The 15,372-nt window shown below is 40.7% G+C and overlaps 1 protein-coding gene across 5 annotated transcripts in view; it reads left to right on the top strand.

Moving 5' to 3' along the window:
* The window catches only part of DOCK8 (dedicator of cytokinesis 8), a 200,254-nt gene that overhangs the window by 149,919 nt on the left and 34,963 nt on the right, over positions 1-15,372 (top strand). For all 5 annotated transcript variants that reach the window (XM_059656823.1, XM_059656825.1, XM_059656822.1 and 2 more), the window contains 8 exons: positions 122-235; positions 1,453-1,608; positions 4,077-4,216; positions 5,147-5,316; positions 9,071-9,216; positions 11,043-11,225; positions 11,601-11,730; positions 12,714-12,801. In XM_059656823.1, coding sequence (XP_059512806.1) covers positions 122-235; positions 1,453-1,608; positions 4,077-4,216; positions 5,147-5,316; positions 9,071-9,216; positions 11,043-11,225; positions 11,601-11,730; positions 12,714-12,801 — 1,127 coding nt within the window. The remainder of the gene's footprint in view (positions 1-121; positions 236-1,452; positions 1,609-4,076; positions 4,217-5,146; positions 5,317-9,070; positions 9,217-11,042; positions 11,226-11,600; positions 11,731-12,713; positions 12,802-15,372) is intronic.

Here is a 15,372-nt window from a genome sequence, read left to right as displayed (position 1 = left end):
GGAAGGAAGACTGATTATAAAAATAGGACCTGCCTCTCCCAGCTTTCCCACCAAGGACCAGGGGGTTCATGACCAGGGTTTACCACAAAGTGACTTGAGTGTTTATATATTTGTTTTTAAGGAAACTGAACAGGCAGAGAAGATTAACATCAGCCTGGCTTTCTTCTTGTATGACCTTCTCTCACTTATGGATCGTAGCTTTGTGTTTAACCTCATCAAACACTATTGCAACCAGGTGAGTGTTCCCTCGGACACAGCCGTGTTGCCCCTGGTTCCTTCTGGTCTGTGTGATGCTCGTTGTCATGCTGAGCTGTCTTATTCACTGCCAAGTTAGACAGCTTGGCTCTTGTACATTCTGAGTCTTATGCCATAGACATCCCTAGACACACTGGTTTGCATGGATTCCTAAAGCATTTACCAACCCAATACAGAAGGGTTAATCTAAGGAAACAAATTTGTTACTGATATGGTCAGCTTTCTTCAATTTACATTTAACAGAAATTGCATGACCATAGCATTCGATCTTTGACCAGGCATAGAATTCAAAATATGAGGTCTCTTTTCACATATAGGATAATTAATTAAAGTGCATGAGGAGGAGGCATGTCCATTGGCAAGGATGAGACATTGGTTTCCTGTGCCAACGCGAGAGGTGTTAATGATGATATATTGAGAGGTTCAAGGTCCATCAAACCCTTCTTTCTGTGCTTTGCCTTAAGAGAAGCTGCCTCTCATTGGCAGCCTACTGAGTCTGGATCCTTCAGTTGTCACTTTCCCCAAGAGAAGCGCGAGATCTCTTCCAGACTGTCACCTGTGTCAGCTTTTCGTTGCTAATTTCATGGTTGGTTTGTTCAAGGGAAGATTTTTTTTTCTGAAAACTCTTCCAGTTTTCTGTTTCTTTCTCTTCTCCCTCTTTGAAGCAAACTCTTTGGCTTTTTTTTTTTTCCAAAGTAATTTGATGCTCTCATCCAGGGAACTGGCTTGAGAACTTCCCGTTGGGGTCTTTAATTAGAAACTACAAAAGAACACTTGTGGCATTAAAGCCACCCAGTCATATTCCATTAGTTTTGTGTGGCCCCATGTGGGGGCAACTCCTTTCATTTAGTTTCTTGGACACAGTACGGTTTTTGTAGAATTAATTATATTCTGTTACACTGAAGACATACTTCCAGGTTATGAACAGAGGCTTGCCTTGGTATTACAGATTTGACAAGACTGGGGTTTGGGGCAAGAGTCCTCATTTTGGGCAGTTTTTAGGCTAGGAATCATGAGAGGACACAGGTAGTGGATGAAAACCTTTTGGGCCTCCCTGTAATACAGAGTTTGCCATCTGTGGTACTGCCCCATTCGTTTTTATTAATGTGGGGTGAAAGGATATTTTTGTGTCTGTCAACCTCAACTCCATTCACCTTATAATAAATGCTTCTTTCCTGTCTTCATTGTTCTCCCCAGCTCTCAGCCAAGCTGAACAACCTCGCGACGCTCATCTCCATGAGGCTAGAGTTCCTGAGAATCCTCTGCAGCCATGAACATTACCTCAACCTGAACCTCTTCTTTATGAGCGCGGACACTGCTCCAGCATCTCCCTGCCCCTCCATATCTTCCCAGGTAACCCGTTACCTGAAAGAGTTGTATACACGATTTCACTTAATTAGCTTAATTTAGTAATTTGTTCTCTAAAGGTTGGCGTTATTAATTTTTAAAGAACCAAGTGGCTCAGTAGTTGAACCAGGAGGTCACAGTTCAATTCCTGGTCAGGGTATATACCTGGGTTTTGAGCTGGATCCCCAGTAGCGGGTATGTGGGAGGCAGCTGATCAATGATTCTCTCTCATTATTGATGTTTCTATCTCTCTCTTCTCCCTTCCTCTCTGAAATCAATAAAAATTATTTTAAAAAAGAAAAATAAAGCTATGGAAACAGATAAATTGATTCAGATACGTATAAATATACTTCCCAAAGTTGTACCATCTAACTAATCATTTACATACTAAGTGGTTGATTTCTCTCTAGGCTCTAGAGCAGCCGTGGGCAAACTACGGCCCGCGGGCCAAATCTGGCCCGTTTGAAATGAATAAAACTATTGAAAAAAAAGACCGTACCCTTTTATGTAATGATGTTTACTTTGAATTTATATTAGTTCACACAAACACTCCATCCATGCTTTTGTTCTGGCCCTCCGGTCCAGTTTAAGAACCCATTGTGGCCCTTGAGTCAAAAAGTTTGCCCACCCCTGCTCTAGAGTCTAGAATAAGAAATCCATATATACTATGAAAAATCAGAAATTTGTAGAAAAGTCACATGTCTTCTTTTGTCTCACATTAATCATCTTTCTACTCCAGCTTGACAGTCTCCTCTACTCACTTCACTTTTCTGAAATCCCAGCACCATGAAATTTATGGTTTCAGGTTCCTTTTTATTGATTCCAAAATGACCAAATAGTGTTTTTTAAAATATATTTTTATTGATTTCAGAGAGGAAGGGGGGGTGAGAGAGAAAGAGAGAGAGAGAGAGAGAGAGAGAGAGAAACATCAATGATGAGAGAGAATCATCAATCAGCTGCCTATAGTAGTGGTTTTTAATGTGGATATTATATCCTTGATCTCTCTCAGAACTTTTTGCTGGTACTATTATAAAATGGAATTCAGCACAAGATGAGTCCACCTTGAATCACACTCCAGATCATTTGGCTCATGAAACACTGAAAAGATTACACCATAAACTAAGCAAATGGCCTGTTGTATAGGGAATATATTTCTAACAAGTTTTGTTCATGATCAGTCAGAAAGAGGAACACTTGTATTAATATTTATACATGGGAGTTCCACCAATCATTTTTTGTAGAACAGTATTTTTCAAGTTAGGCTCAGTGGGCCCCGGATTCTATAGGATGTTGAGAGGTATTATGCAAATACAAGATTCCAAAGTCTAATCAGTTTGGAACCCCTGTGTTAGCAGGTTTCTTTGCAGAAGGCCAACTAAGAGTCTCTGACTTGGTGTAAATTGTAAATGCCCCAGGGGCGGAGGAGGCAATCGGAAGGAGGTGTATGATGAGCAGTGATTCCCAAAATGATCTGACTCCAGAAACTTTTTGTTTTTCCTCCATAGATTTCTCAAGGGGCTAGTGTCCTCTAGAAAAACGTTAAGGAAATGCTATTTTTATAGTCACATTTCATTTATAGGGAAAAAATCAGTAGCTCAGAGAAGCAGGTAAGATTTCTCAACATTAGGTTCTATTTTTGTTGCATATTTCTGGATACTAGCACAAAGGTGAAGGTCTGTCTTATTAACTAAAAAATAATAATCTTGGCCATTCATGCCCAAAGACATGATCTAGATATTGGCGATGCGACCATCTGAGTGAGAACTGGGAACGGGGTCTTACAAGCTGCAATTCCACATGTGCTCACTTTCCCCACATTCCCTGTGACTACCCCGGGGAGTCAGCAAACCCAGGGGCCAGGCCCAGCCCCACCTAACATCAAGGATTCCAGAGACATTTTAGATTCTCTTGGTGAGATATAAAGTGTGCCGCAGGATAAGAGCACAGGAATTACCTGGGACTGGTCCATCTGACACTTCCCTGCCTTGACACTGCTTTTAGTTTCCAGGCCAGCAACATTCAGACGCTGTGTGTAAACCATGTGTAGAAGCGCAGCGCAGTGTACAAGCCCTGTTCACTATAAAGGGGGGGGCAGTTTGTTAGAGAGGAATTGCCTGCTCACCCCTGCAGTGTTGGATCCCGTTCCCATTTCCCTGTCCAAGTGTTGTCCTGGGATTTTCATCTTCAACTTTTGATTGCTTGTGAGGAAGGGAGTGTTCCGTGTCGTGTGACAGAACCTGAGTGCTTTATTTTCATCTTTCCCAATGGGCAGTTTTCCACCTGTGGGGATGGGAAAGCTAAGTGACCACTCTAGTCTCGGTTTCCTCATCTGTCCCATAAGGAGAGTAGTGATGATCTGCCTCACCGGGTCGTGCTTACCACGCTTGGCCGTACTCATGCTCAATAAATACCAGCTCTTGTGGTCTTAGTCCAAGTTCTTGTTACTCATACAGCTGCTCCTTGCATTTCTGTAGAACTCGAGCTCCTGCTCCAGTTTCCAGGACCAGAAGATCGCCAACATGTTCGACCTGACTCCTGAGTTCCGCCAGCAGCACTTCCTCACAGGCCTTCTCTTCACAGAACTGGCTGCTGCGCTGGATGCCGAAGGGGAAGGGTATGTTTCTGACATTAATAATGGGATACGAGGCACACACAAAAATGCTACCTGCTACTGTTTGCAGTTCAACATTCAGTCCATAGCACCTTTATACCCACTAGGATGACTATAATAAAAAAGACTGATAATAGCAAGTGTTGGCAAATGGAATATGGAAACTTCATGCTCTCCTGCTAGGAATGTAAAGTGGTGTAGCCACTGTCGAAAACAGTTTGGCAGTTCCCCTAAACATTAAACATAGAGTTACCATATGACCCAGTAATTCTACTCTGTGGTATATACTCAAGAGAAGTAAAACTTATACCACACAAAAACATAAACAGAAATATTCATAGCAGCATTCACAATTCATAATAGTCAAAAAGTGGAAAGAGTCCAAATGTCCACCAGTTGATGAGTGGATGAATAAAATGTAATATATTCATCCTGGCCATCGTGGCTCAGTAGGTAAGCATCGATCTATGAACCAGTAGGTCATAGTTCAATTCTTGGTCAGGGCACATGCCCAAGTTGTGGGCTCGATCCCCAGTGTGGGCCATGCAAGAGGCAGCCAATCAATAATTCTCTCTCATCATTGGTGTTTTTATCTCTCTCTCCTTCTCCCTTCCTCTCTGAAATCAATAAAAATACATTTTAAAATAAATAAAATAAAGTGTGATATATTCATACAATATTATCCAACAATAAAAAGGAATGAAAGACTTGATGCTACACCATGATGAATTTTAAAATATCATGCTAACAGTGACCCAGGACTAGGACACAGGTAGTCTGTGTCTGAGCCGTAAATACTTCTACCCAATTTTTCTTGATTTTCACATTGTCACCCCATTGTTTAGGAACATGCTGGTCACTCCTTATTGTTTAAGAGCATTTCAGTCCATCTCCCTTCATCATAACCTCTAGCCTTCTGTGTTGTGCCAACAGGATCAGCAAAGTGCAAAGGAAAGCTGTCAGCGCCATTCACAGCCTGTTAAGTTCTCACGACCTTGACCCACGCTGTGTCAAACCAGAAGTGAAGGTCAAAGTCGCTGCCCTTTACTTGCCTTTGGTTGGCATCATCTTGGATGCTTTGCCGCAGCTCTATGACTTTACAGGTAATAATTCCTTCTGTTTCCTCCTCTGGATTGACGGGGACCCTGCCCAGTGCTCCACTAGAATGAGGTTTCTGTCATTGGCTCCAGGGCGGATATGCTTAAGGGAACAAGGTCTCCACACCGTGCTCCCCAGACCTTTTTAAGGCCCCAATAAGTTTTATTTTCTTAAGGTACATAACCCTGTCTATGGTTTTATTTAAAGATTATTTATTTCTTCATTCATTCATTCATTCATTCGTTCATTGGTCTGATGGTGTATAATAACCTTTATAGACCATACACCACAAAGGACGAGATAATAACAAGATCACCCAACTTTGGAGATTCCTGCTTTAATGCCTTGAAATAAAGGTGTTCCTTACCTTCTGAGCAAAGAAGCAGCCTCAAATGAACCTAAACAATTGTTACATGCAAAAAAAATATCCTGGTGTCTTTCAGGATTAGGAAAGTCTGCCATGGGGGAGGAATTTTGCCTTTGGCACTAAGAAGTTGATTCTGAGGTCAGAAGTCAGTATCTCTCATATAGGAAGGGGGGAAAGGATAAATTATCTCAAAGGGGTTGGAGCATATTACAGTGTGGATTCGGAATGTAGGTGAACAAAACTACCCTGTACCTGAGAAAAGCAATCCCATTGCCTACCCTCCCCACAACACACACACACACACACACACACACACACACACACACACACACACACATTTCTGATCACTTCAGAGTGATGCTTGCTTTTCACCCAACTCAAAGGAAGTTCTTAGAAATGACCATGCTGCTCTCTTGACTGATGAAGGATCCTGGGGTCTGAGGAATTCTTACATCAGCCCAGCATTCTTGTGGGCAGTCATCCTTGGAATCTTAGAACCACCAAAGTTCTTGCTTCCTCTAAATGCAAAGTATCGTGTGTAATTTCATTATTTCTAAGATTATTGTGGTGATAATTATTTAGCTCAGAAAATGAGCAAAAAAATAACGGGCAAGGAAATTACAGAAGCAAGCTTGGCACACAGGTGAGTGGGCGGCAGGAGGACGTAGAGCTTCCTCTGGGTGTGCCTGACTGGAGGGCAAATAGAAAACAGAGTCATCTTCAAAATTTGAAGATGTGGCTCAGAGCAGGGCAGGTGTCTTGCAGACCATTTCTAGAATTTTGTGTGAAAGTTTCTAGAAAGTTTCATTTGAAGACCCATGATTGGTTTGTTTCCAGAGCAGGGAACCACTTTATCACACATTCTCCAGAGATTCCTTGTTGATTAGAATTTTCCAAATTAGTTATTTGGGATCAAAACTTTTTAGCAATTCGCTTTTGAACCTTTTAAGTCTTGACTATTTCTTTACATATGCATTGAACTTTATGGTCATAATGAGCTGACAAGTGGGAAAACAATAACAAGTATTCTATTATTAATATGGTATAGTATCTATTGTATATGTAATCTTTAAATTGATAAACTAATAAGAATATAGTCTTTAGAAAGAGATACAACTGAATTCAAACTGCAGCCCATTTATTACTATATGTGATCTTTGATGAGATCCTCAACCTTTTCTCAGATGTAAAAACTATAATGGTGCCCACATCATAGATGAAGTGAGAGAACATTTTGTATAGCAAATATTTAGATCCTTCCTTCCTTGTCTTATAACTATGACCCTGTGCATATTTAGAGGGAGAAAGAATGTATCCTCAAATATCCCTATATTACCAGATCTTGTATTATTTCCATGTGCTATTCATTTTACCATTTGTTTAAAGACCCAATTGCCTTAAAATACAATAGTGAATTATTATTTTTAAAAATTGAGTTCTTAAACTGTATCCTTTTTTCAAAATGTTAGCAGATGAAAATACTGTTCTCACTGTACTTTAAAAAAATTGAAGGTACAATACTGATAATATTGACTGGTCTAATAAAATGAGTTTGTGATGGATCAATTAGGTGCAAGTGTTTTAATACACTTTTCTAAGAATTTTCTAAATACTTTATATATGTGTGATTGGTAGTGTTTTTAAAAACCAACCTTTTTTTACTTGCCTATATCTAGACCTATGTATAAATATAGATATGTCTATATTACATAGATACAATAAATTAACATTCATTTCAAAACATTTAAAAATAAAGTATTACTGAATTTGTGATAATAGCTTGTTATTCTATAAGGTATTAATTCTGTAATTATAGGCTCCTTTCTATTTAGTTATTATTTAAAATATATGAATACATTTTTAAATGTTATAGAAAAGTGTTACGAAAGTTCTGAAAATTTTTATTTTAACAACTAGAAAAATTAATTTCTAGCATAATCTTGAACTGGGCGTTCTGTCTTTTTTATTATAAGCCTCCCTCCCCTTTCCCCTATAGACAGTAGCAGATAAATAATGTAAACATCAGGTTTAAAATTACTGTGATGACTTTAGTGACTGATAAGGATCAGGTACACATTGGATATTGGGTTTAGGACATAAGAAATCACCATCTTTGACTTGACATTGCCAAAGATATTTTCTTAATTAGTGTTTTGGGTTTCTTTTTTTAAATTTAAATTCTTTATTGTTTAAAATATTACATATGCCTCCTTTTTCCCCCGTTGACCTCTCCCCGGCCACTCCCACCCCCCAGCACATGCCCTCACCCCCCCCCCCCACTATCTGTGTCCATTGGTTATGCTTATATGGATGCATACAAGTCCTTTGGTTGATCTCTTAATACCCCTTCCATCCTCCCCTGCCTTCCCTCTGAGGTTTGACAGTCTGTTCATGCTTCTGTGTCTCTGGATCTATTTTTGTTCATCAGTTTCTGTTGTTCATTGTATTCTACAAATGAGTGAGATCATGTGATATTTATCTTTCTCCAACTGGCTTATTTCTCTTAGTATAATGCTCTCCAGTTCCATCTATGCTGTTGCGAATGGTAAAAGTTCTTTCTTTTTTATAGCAGCGTAGTATTCCATTGTGTAGATGTACCATAGTTTTTAATCCACTTACCTGCTGATGGGCACTTAGGCTGTTTCCAAATCTTAGCTATTGTACCAAAGATTTTTTTAAGACGAATTATTAGAGCAGTTTTCAGTTTACAGCACAATTGAGAGATGGGTATAGAGATTTCCCATATACCTTCTGCCCCAACACATACATAGCCTCCCCATTAGCAGCATCCCCCACTAGAATGGTACACATCTTACAGTTGGTGAACTACATCAACACATCATTATCACCTAAAGTTCATAGTTCACATTGGGGTTCCCTCTTGGTGTTGCACATTCTAAGGGTTTGGATAAATGTGTAATATATATTCATCACTGTAGTATTATAAGTAGTTTCTCTGCCCTGAAACTCCTCTGTACTCTGCCTATTCATCCCTCCCTTTCCCTGATCCCTGACCACCATTGAACGTTTTACTGTCTCTATAGTTTTGCCTTTTTCACAATGTCATATAGTTAGAATCATATAGTATGTAGCCTTTATAAATCAGCTTCATTCCCTTAACAATATGCATTTAAGGTTCCTTCATATATTTTCATGGCTTGCTAGCTCATTTCTTTTTAGCACTGAATAATTTTCCATTGTATGGATGTACCAGTTTTTTCATCCATTCACCTACTGAAGGGCATCTTGGCTGCTTTCAGGTTTGGGTAATTATTAATGAAGCTGCTAAAACACCTACATGCAGGTTTTGATGTGGACATGTTTTCAACTCCTTTGGGTAAATACCCAGGAGCACAATTGCATTGATAAGACCAATAATGTTTGACTTGCAGCTGCAGATGCCCGCAGTGGAAAAAACCGCGCCAGTGGTTCGGATGAAGAACAAGATGGGACCAGTGGAATTAACCAGAATGTGGCACTGGCCATAGCTGGGAATCACTTTAATTTGAAGACAAATGGACCCATGCTGTCTTCCTTGGTATGTTGCACGTTTCTCTAGTTTGTTTTTCGTTTTGAGTCTTTTCCCATCTTCTGATGGGTTCATTCTTATATTCACCTACCAGAACCCTCCCTAGAGTAGGCAGTGAGATTTCTGCCTCTCTGCTCGATGCTGGAACGAGTCACTGTGAGGCTGGCAGCTGTGGAGGGAAATGGTGCAGATGAGGCTACACACACAGTCAGATGGGGTGCTGGCAACAGCAAGAGAATCACAAGTCCAGTTCAGACCATCTCAGTGGTGCCAAGTTCAAGGCTCAGAAAACCAGGAAAGAGGTGAAACGGGAAACCTAAGATTATTGCAGAGGATCAAACCAAGGCTCTCTCAGTGGGAGGCTTGAGCTATGTTTATTCTGTATATTTATTATTCATACTGTGTCTGCCTCCGAAAAAAGATTGAAGGTCGCTTGATAGAGTGCTTATTAAGCAAAAGACTTCAGCTTTTCTAGGTCCCCGGAGAGCCTCAGCAGAGTTATCTGGCTCAGTCCCTATGCACAAACTTGGGTTTAAAGAGGGGCTCTCCCTGGAATAAAACCTCTGACTCATGGAGGTGTGATCCCTCTCTGTTTCTTGATGAGCTCTGAATGCCCCTATGTCAAGTTGACTCTCTATCATCCTGCTAATGGAACTGAGCATTTCAGAGTAGAGTGCATCTGTAAAGGACTCAACTAGGTTCTCTCCTGGAAAGGCAGTATTGAGACCTAACTCATCCATGCTCGATGACTTTCTTCTCGTCCCTCCAGCATTTTTAATCTCACATTTCCCCTCCCCACCCCCCACCCCCATCTGCAGTAAACCTCCATGAGGTTTGGAGGACAGGGAGATAAGAAAGAAAATAGACATTTGAGAGTTGACATTACTCATCCTACAGTTTGATAAATATTGTGTTTTATGACCTCCTCCACCTTTCTAATAGCCATCTTAGCAAAGTGAGGTGCTTGAGGTGGTGTATGCCTTTTACATTGTTATTTGATCTAAGGGCAAAAGTTCAAATGCCCAAAGCTCATCTATTAGAAGATATTCCCTGTGAGGTTATATCTAAAGACTTCATGTCTTCTTTTCACTGTACTCAGAAAAACTAAAGTTAAAGTAACTTCATGAGCCCTATCATTCCCATCCAAAACCAACATTTCCCTCCCATACTTACAAATAGCTCATTGCAAATTCACCACTACAGTCCATTGGATATTCGCTACATCACATGAACCAAGGGTGCAGCCACATATTGTTCTCTCTGTTGATCTGATGAGTGACAGAAAGTATGCTCAGCACTCTAAAATGAACTCTTATGGCCCATATACTCAAGCAAGTAGCCTGAGTTCCCACACCCATACACCCAGAAAAACATAAATTGTGGTTAAAGTCACATTGCAGAGGACTCCACTAAATTATGGATTTGATTAATTGGTTGAGCATATTATGCTTTAGTTCTCTGCTATAAGACTGCTTTAAGTTGCCTAGTGTCCAGATTGAAGGAGAAATACTTGGATATCTTAGCATGGGAGTCCCTGTTATCACTGAGATTGGGGGAGGGGTGGTCAAGGTCCAGGGCAGACCACCAGACCACAATGCTCCTGAGACAGAGAGTGCCCAGAGTTATGTGGCTAAAAGCCTGGCTCAGATACAGCCCCAGGTGAGCCTGTTGGCTGATGAACCTGGCAGTGAAAGGCCAAGTTCCTGGAGACAGACCCCACCCAAGTTAGAAGTACAGTTACTGTGTTCTAAGAGATTAATGTCCCTTAAGACTTTCAGTGTTTCTGCTGCTTAACTTCTTCCTCTGCATTTGTCTCCCCATCTGCCTGCTTCCAGCCCTACAAGCAGTACAACGTGCTGAATGCCGATACAACCCGAAACCTCATGATCTGCTTTCTCTGGATCATGAAAAATGCAGACCAGAGCCTCATTAGGAAGTGGATTGCTGACCTGCCCTCCATGCAGCTCAACAGGATTTTAGATCTCCTTTTCATCTGTGTCTCGTGTTTTGAGTACAAGGTAGGTGTGGGGTGGCTCTGTGTTAAACTAGTTCTCATCTCTCAAGGTCCATCCTGTCTTGTCACTGTTCCCCTTTGTTTGGGCAATGGAAGCATCAGTACTTTTTCTTATTTCTGTATTAAAATCCATAACCTATTTGCATATGCAACACCTATCTGGATATGATAATTCCTCAGGGAAAGGGTCCTTGCCTTCTGCAGAGAGAACTCCATTCCTGTTAACAGGCTTTCAGCCATGGGATCCCCCAGAACAGTGTCTCTGTAGAGCTCATGTCCATACTGGCCGATCTCACCTTGGAGTGTTTTGTTGTGAAGAGTGTCCCCGTAGACAGAGATCTCACCAAACGAAACATCCTTCTTCCTCTGTCCTGTCCAGGGAAAGCCGAGTTCTGACAAAGTCAGTACCCAAGTCCTGCAGAAGTCGAGGGATGTCAAGGCCAGGCTGGAAGAGGCTTTGCTCCGCGGAGAAGGGGCCAGAGGGGAGATGATGCGGCGCCGGGTCCCAGGTGTGTTGGATCCGCCCTTCCCTGTTTTCTGTCAGAGACTTCTGCACCCTTTATGGGAGGAATGCCCTCCCAACATGAGTAGACACCATCACTTTAGTAAGACACTATGGTAGTAAAGACAAGCAGGTTCTGGGATTCTGTGCCTGATGTGTCATGTCAGCCCTGCGTCTCTCGAGGGAACGTTGCTTTCCTGCGATCACAGGAACCCCAGAAATGTCCCCAAATGGCATCTTCAGCCTAAAACTTGTCTGTGGTAAGAGATCACCTTCAAGAATGTGAGTCATCGTCTGAGACAAATGGTGTCTCTCAAGGCTGAAGCCTCTCCACGGGATGGATATTTGACTTGTCTCCTCGGAGCGTGGTCAGTACACGGGGTAGTTCTGGTTTCAAGATCATCTCCCAGGTCACTCAGGCCACTGTTAGAATGGAACAAATCCTCTCAGGGGCCTCTGAGTGTCCTCGTCCTCCAGAGACCCCACCATACCAGGAATGGTCTCAGAGAGGCTGAGCTCATCGCTGTGGAATAGAGTGAAGTGCTCCGGTAGCCTCCGTCTGCTCTACTGAGCTCAAAGTAAAACAGAGCAACAGCTCATCCGATGCAACGATGCAACGGGACACAGTGGTCAGGAACTTGAAGGAAGCTCAGCGTTTACATGTGTGGTTGGTTACCTTCATTTGACACCCATCCTGTCCTTTCAATAACTTAGCGAGAACCCCTGGAGTTTCACTGGTCACCTGTGTTCCTGGAAACATGCTCACCGACACTCCAGAAAGGCAGGGGTTCTACTGTAGCTCTAGCTTGTCAATCAACGAGCAAGCCAGCCCAGACATGAACATGGCCTTTGTCTCCTACCAGCATTCAGCATGGACTCTAACCGAGAAGCGGCGCTGAGTCCTCTTAGTTGACCTTGTTACAGAACTTCTGGTTATCTTGGAGGGTTTCGTGCTAATCACATTCCTATCATGCATTTCTTAACTCCTAGGGAATGACCGATTTTCATGCCTAAATGAAAATTTGAGATGGAAGAAGGAGCAGACACATTGGCGGCAAGCTAATGAGAAGCTAGATAAGTGAGTCACTCAGCAACTTTGTGCTACTTTTACCTAAAGTTCCAAACTATTTTTCCCAGGCTACTTGTATTACTACATCCTTCCAAGGGTAAGAAAGTAAATCATTATGATCGGTGTAAATTCAGTTCATCCAGGGACTCGGTATAATCAAAGGTATAAGGAGTTATGATTTCCAGCTCTTAAACATTTATCACATTGATGAGCATTTAAAGAAAACAATTATTTAGCAATCTCAGATAGCTTAACAAAAGCTGCTGATGGGGACAGCACAGGGTACCCAAGACCACATAATTTCAATTTATATTTCCTCTCCAGAAATGTGCACAAAAATGTCTACTCAGGGATATTTATATCTGCATTACATAAATTTATTTTTTAATGAGAAACGCTCTAAATGCTCAAGAATAGGGAAATATTAGGTTGGCATTAAAATGTTTTGAAATCATTTTAATGACACAGGAAATGCTTATGATATAGTTCAGTAAACAGAAGAAGGATAGACACTTGATATTAGAGTAGAATCTTAAATCTTTAATTACATGTAAATACATTTTTGAAATATTGGAAAGAAATTTATCAAAATATTTTTAAATATGTTTTTATTGATTTTTAGAGAGAGAGGAAGGGATAGGGATAGAGAGATAGAAACATTGATGAGAGAGAAACATCATCAATTGGCTGCCTCTGCATGCCCCCTTCTGGGGATCGAGCCCACAACCTGGGCAAGTGCTCTGACCCGGAATCAAACCAGTGACCTCTTGGTTCATGAGTCAATATTCAACCACATGAGACACATCTGAGGGGGGGGAATTTATCAAATTATTAACAGTGGTTTTCTTTGGGTGATTTTCTTTTAGAAATAATTGATGTTTTCTTCTTTATGCTTTGCTGTATTTCCTACAATGGATGTATTATAGTATATATTATTGAAAAAAATACAAAGTAATGAAAGAAGAAAAATCCTGCTTAGATTGCAACACACACACACACACACACACACACAATAATCTGGATATATGAGGACATTAAACTAAATATGTTGAATATATAGCACATGTCTTCTATTCCTCTTAGCAGCAGGTAGCCCAATGAATCCCAGGGTTCACTCAGCAAAACATTGCACAGCTAAAGACACCCCTCACTTGACAAGGCCTAGGAAGGGTAACCCCATGATGTGTGAAGCCCCCAACATAAGGGAGAGGAGGGTGGGGCAGACTTGAGTAGCAAGGTTATTTTGAAAGCAAATATAAGTTACTAGCTTTATTGTTGCCACAAGAATGTATCATTCTGGCCCACTTATAGGACGTTTGGGGACCTAATTTATTTTAAAACATTGAACACATTTTTATTATAGATGTTACTTGGAAAGCCCACTTATTTGGTCTTATTAATAACATCTATTTGTTCTAGGATTTTTATTCTTGCTCTGTGTCCCCTGAACTGGTTTATAAGATATTTGGTTCTGAGAGTTCCTAAGTTCTAGCTCAGGCAATGAACAAACCAAAAAATAGTTTTTTTAAACATGCATGCAATACAGACTGCACAGGTGGTTAAGACATCTACTGTATGCAATTAAAAGAAGAGCTTAATGAGGCATGTTTTGCTTGGGCTGTGTAAATCGATGTTTTGGGAAACTTTCCCTCTTGCTTTCAGAAACAACACCATATGGAGCCTTCCCGTGCAGGGCCCTCCAATTTTCTCTAGGTCAGTTCTCAGCCCTGAGCTACCTGGTGGGCTGCTTGCTCATTGTCAGAGCTAATGATTCACCTCTGCAGATTGGGGTGGTATCTTTTTTTCTTTTCTTTTAAGAAACCATAGTAAAATTGAGCAGCCCGATTTAGAAAACTTTTTTGGAAAACTTTTTGTAGTTATGAATAGTGGTGTCTTGCACCATTTTCTTTCAGATCACTTTTCAGTTATTTGGCTCTGTTCCTTTTAGAGCAGTAATTTTCAGCCAGGGCTGTATGTTGGAACCACCAGGGAGCTTTTGAAGCTTCCAGTGCCCAGATGTACCCACGGCCAATTAATTCGGAATCTACAGTGGTGGGGCCCAGAAATAAGTATTTGGTAAAACTCCCAGGTGATTCTATTGTGCAGTCAAATTTGAGAAACACCATTTTAAAGGAATAGTTAATAGGCTTTAAAAAAAAAACCACAGATTTGTGGTGGTGATGGTTGCATAGCAATATGAATGTATTTAATACTACCAAACAGTACACTTAAAAATGGTTAAGATGATAAATTTTATGTTATGTGTATTTTACCACAATAAAAAATTGGGGAAGAGGGACTAGGATACTCTAAACCTGCAGGTCCAATATAGTAGCCACAGTAGTAATGTAAGGGAAAAGTACCAGATTTTGAAGATTTGGTACAAGTAAAATAATGTAAAATATCTCATTAGTAAACTTGATATTAGATTTTGAAGACAGTACAAAAAGATGTAAACTATCTCATCAGTAATATTTCTAGTGATTATACAGTGTCAATATTATTTGATATACTGAGTTAAACAAAATATATTATAATTAATTTCACCTTGCTTTTTTGTGTGTGTGGCTACTGCAAAGT

Source organism: Myotis daubentonii, chromosome 11, assembly GCF_963259705.1.
Source record: "Myotis daubentonii chromosome 11, mMyoDau2.1, whole genome shotgun sequence".
In the NCBI taxonomy this organism is placed as follows: domain Eukaryota; kingdom Metazoa; phylum Chordata; class Mammalia; order Chiroptera; family Vespertilionidae; genus Myotis; species Myotis daubentonii.
Note: the sequence above shows the minus strand (reverse complement) of the source record. Positions and strands in the feature narration are given on the sequence as shown.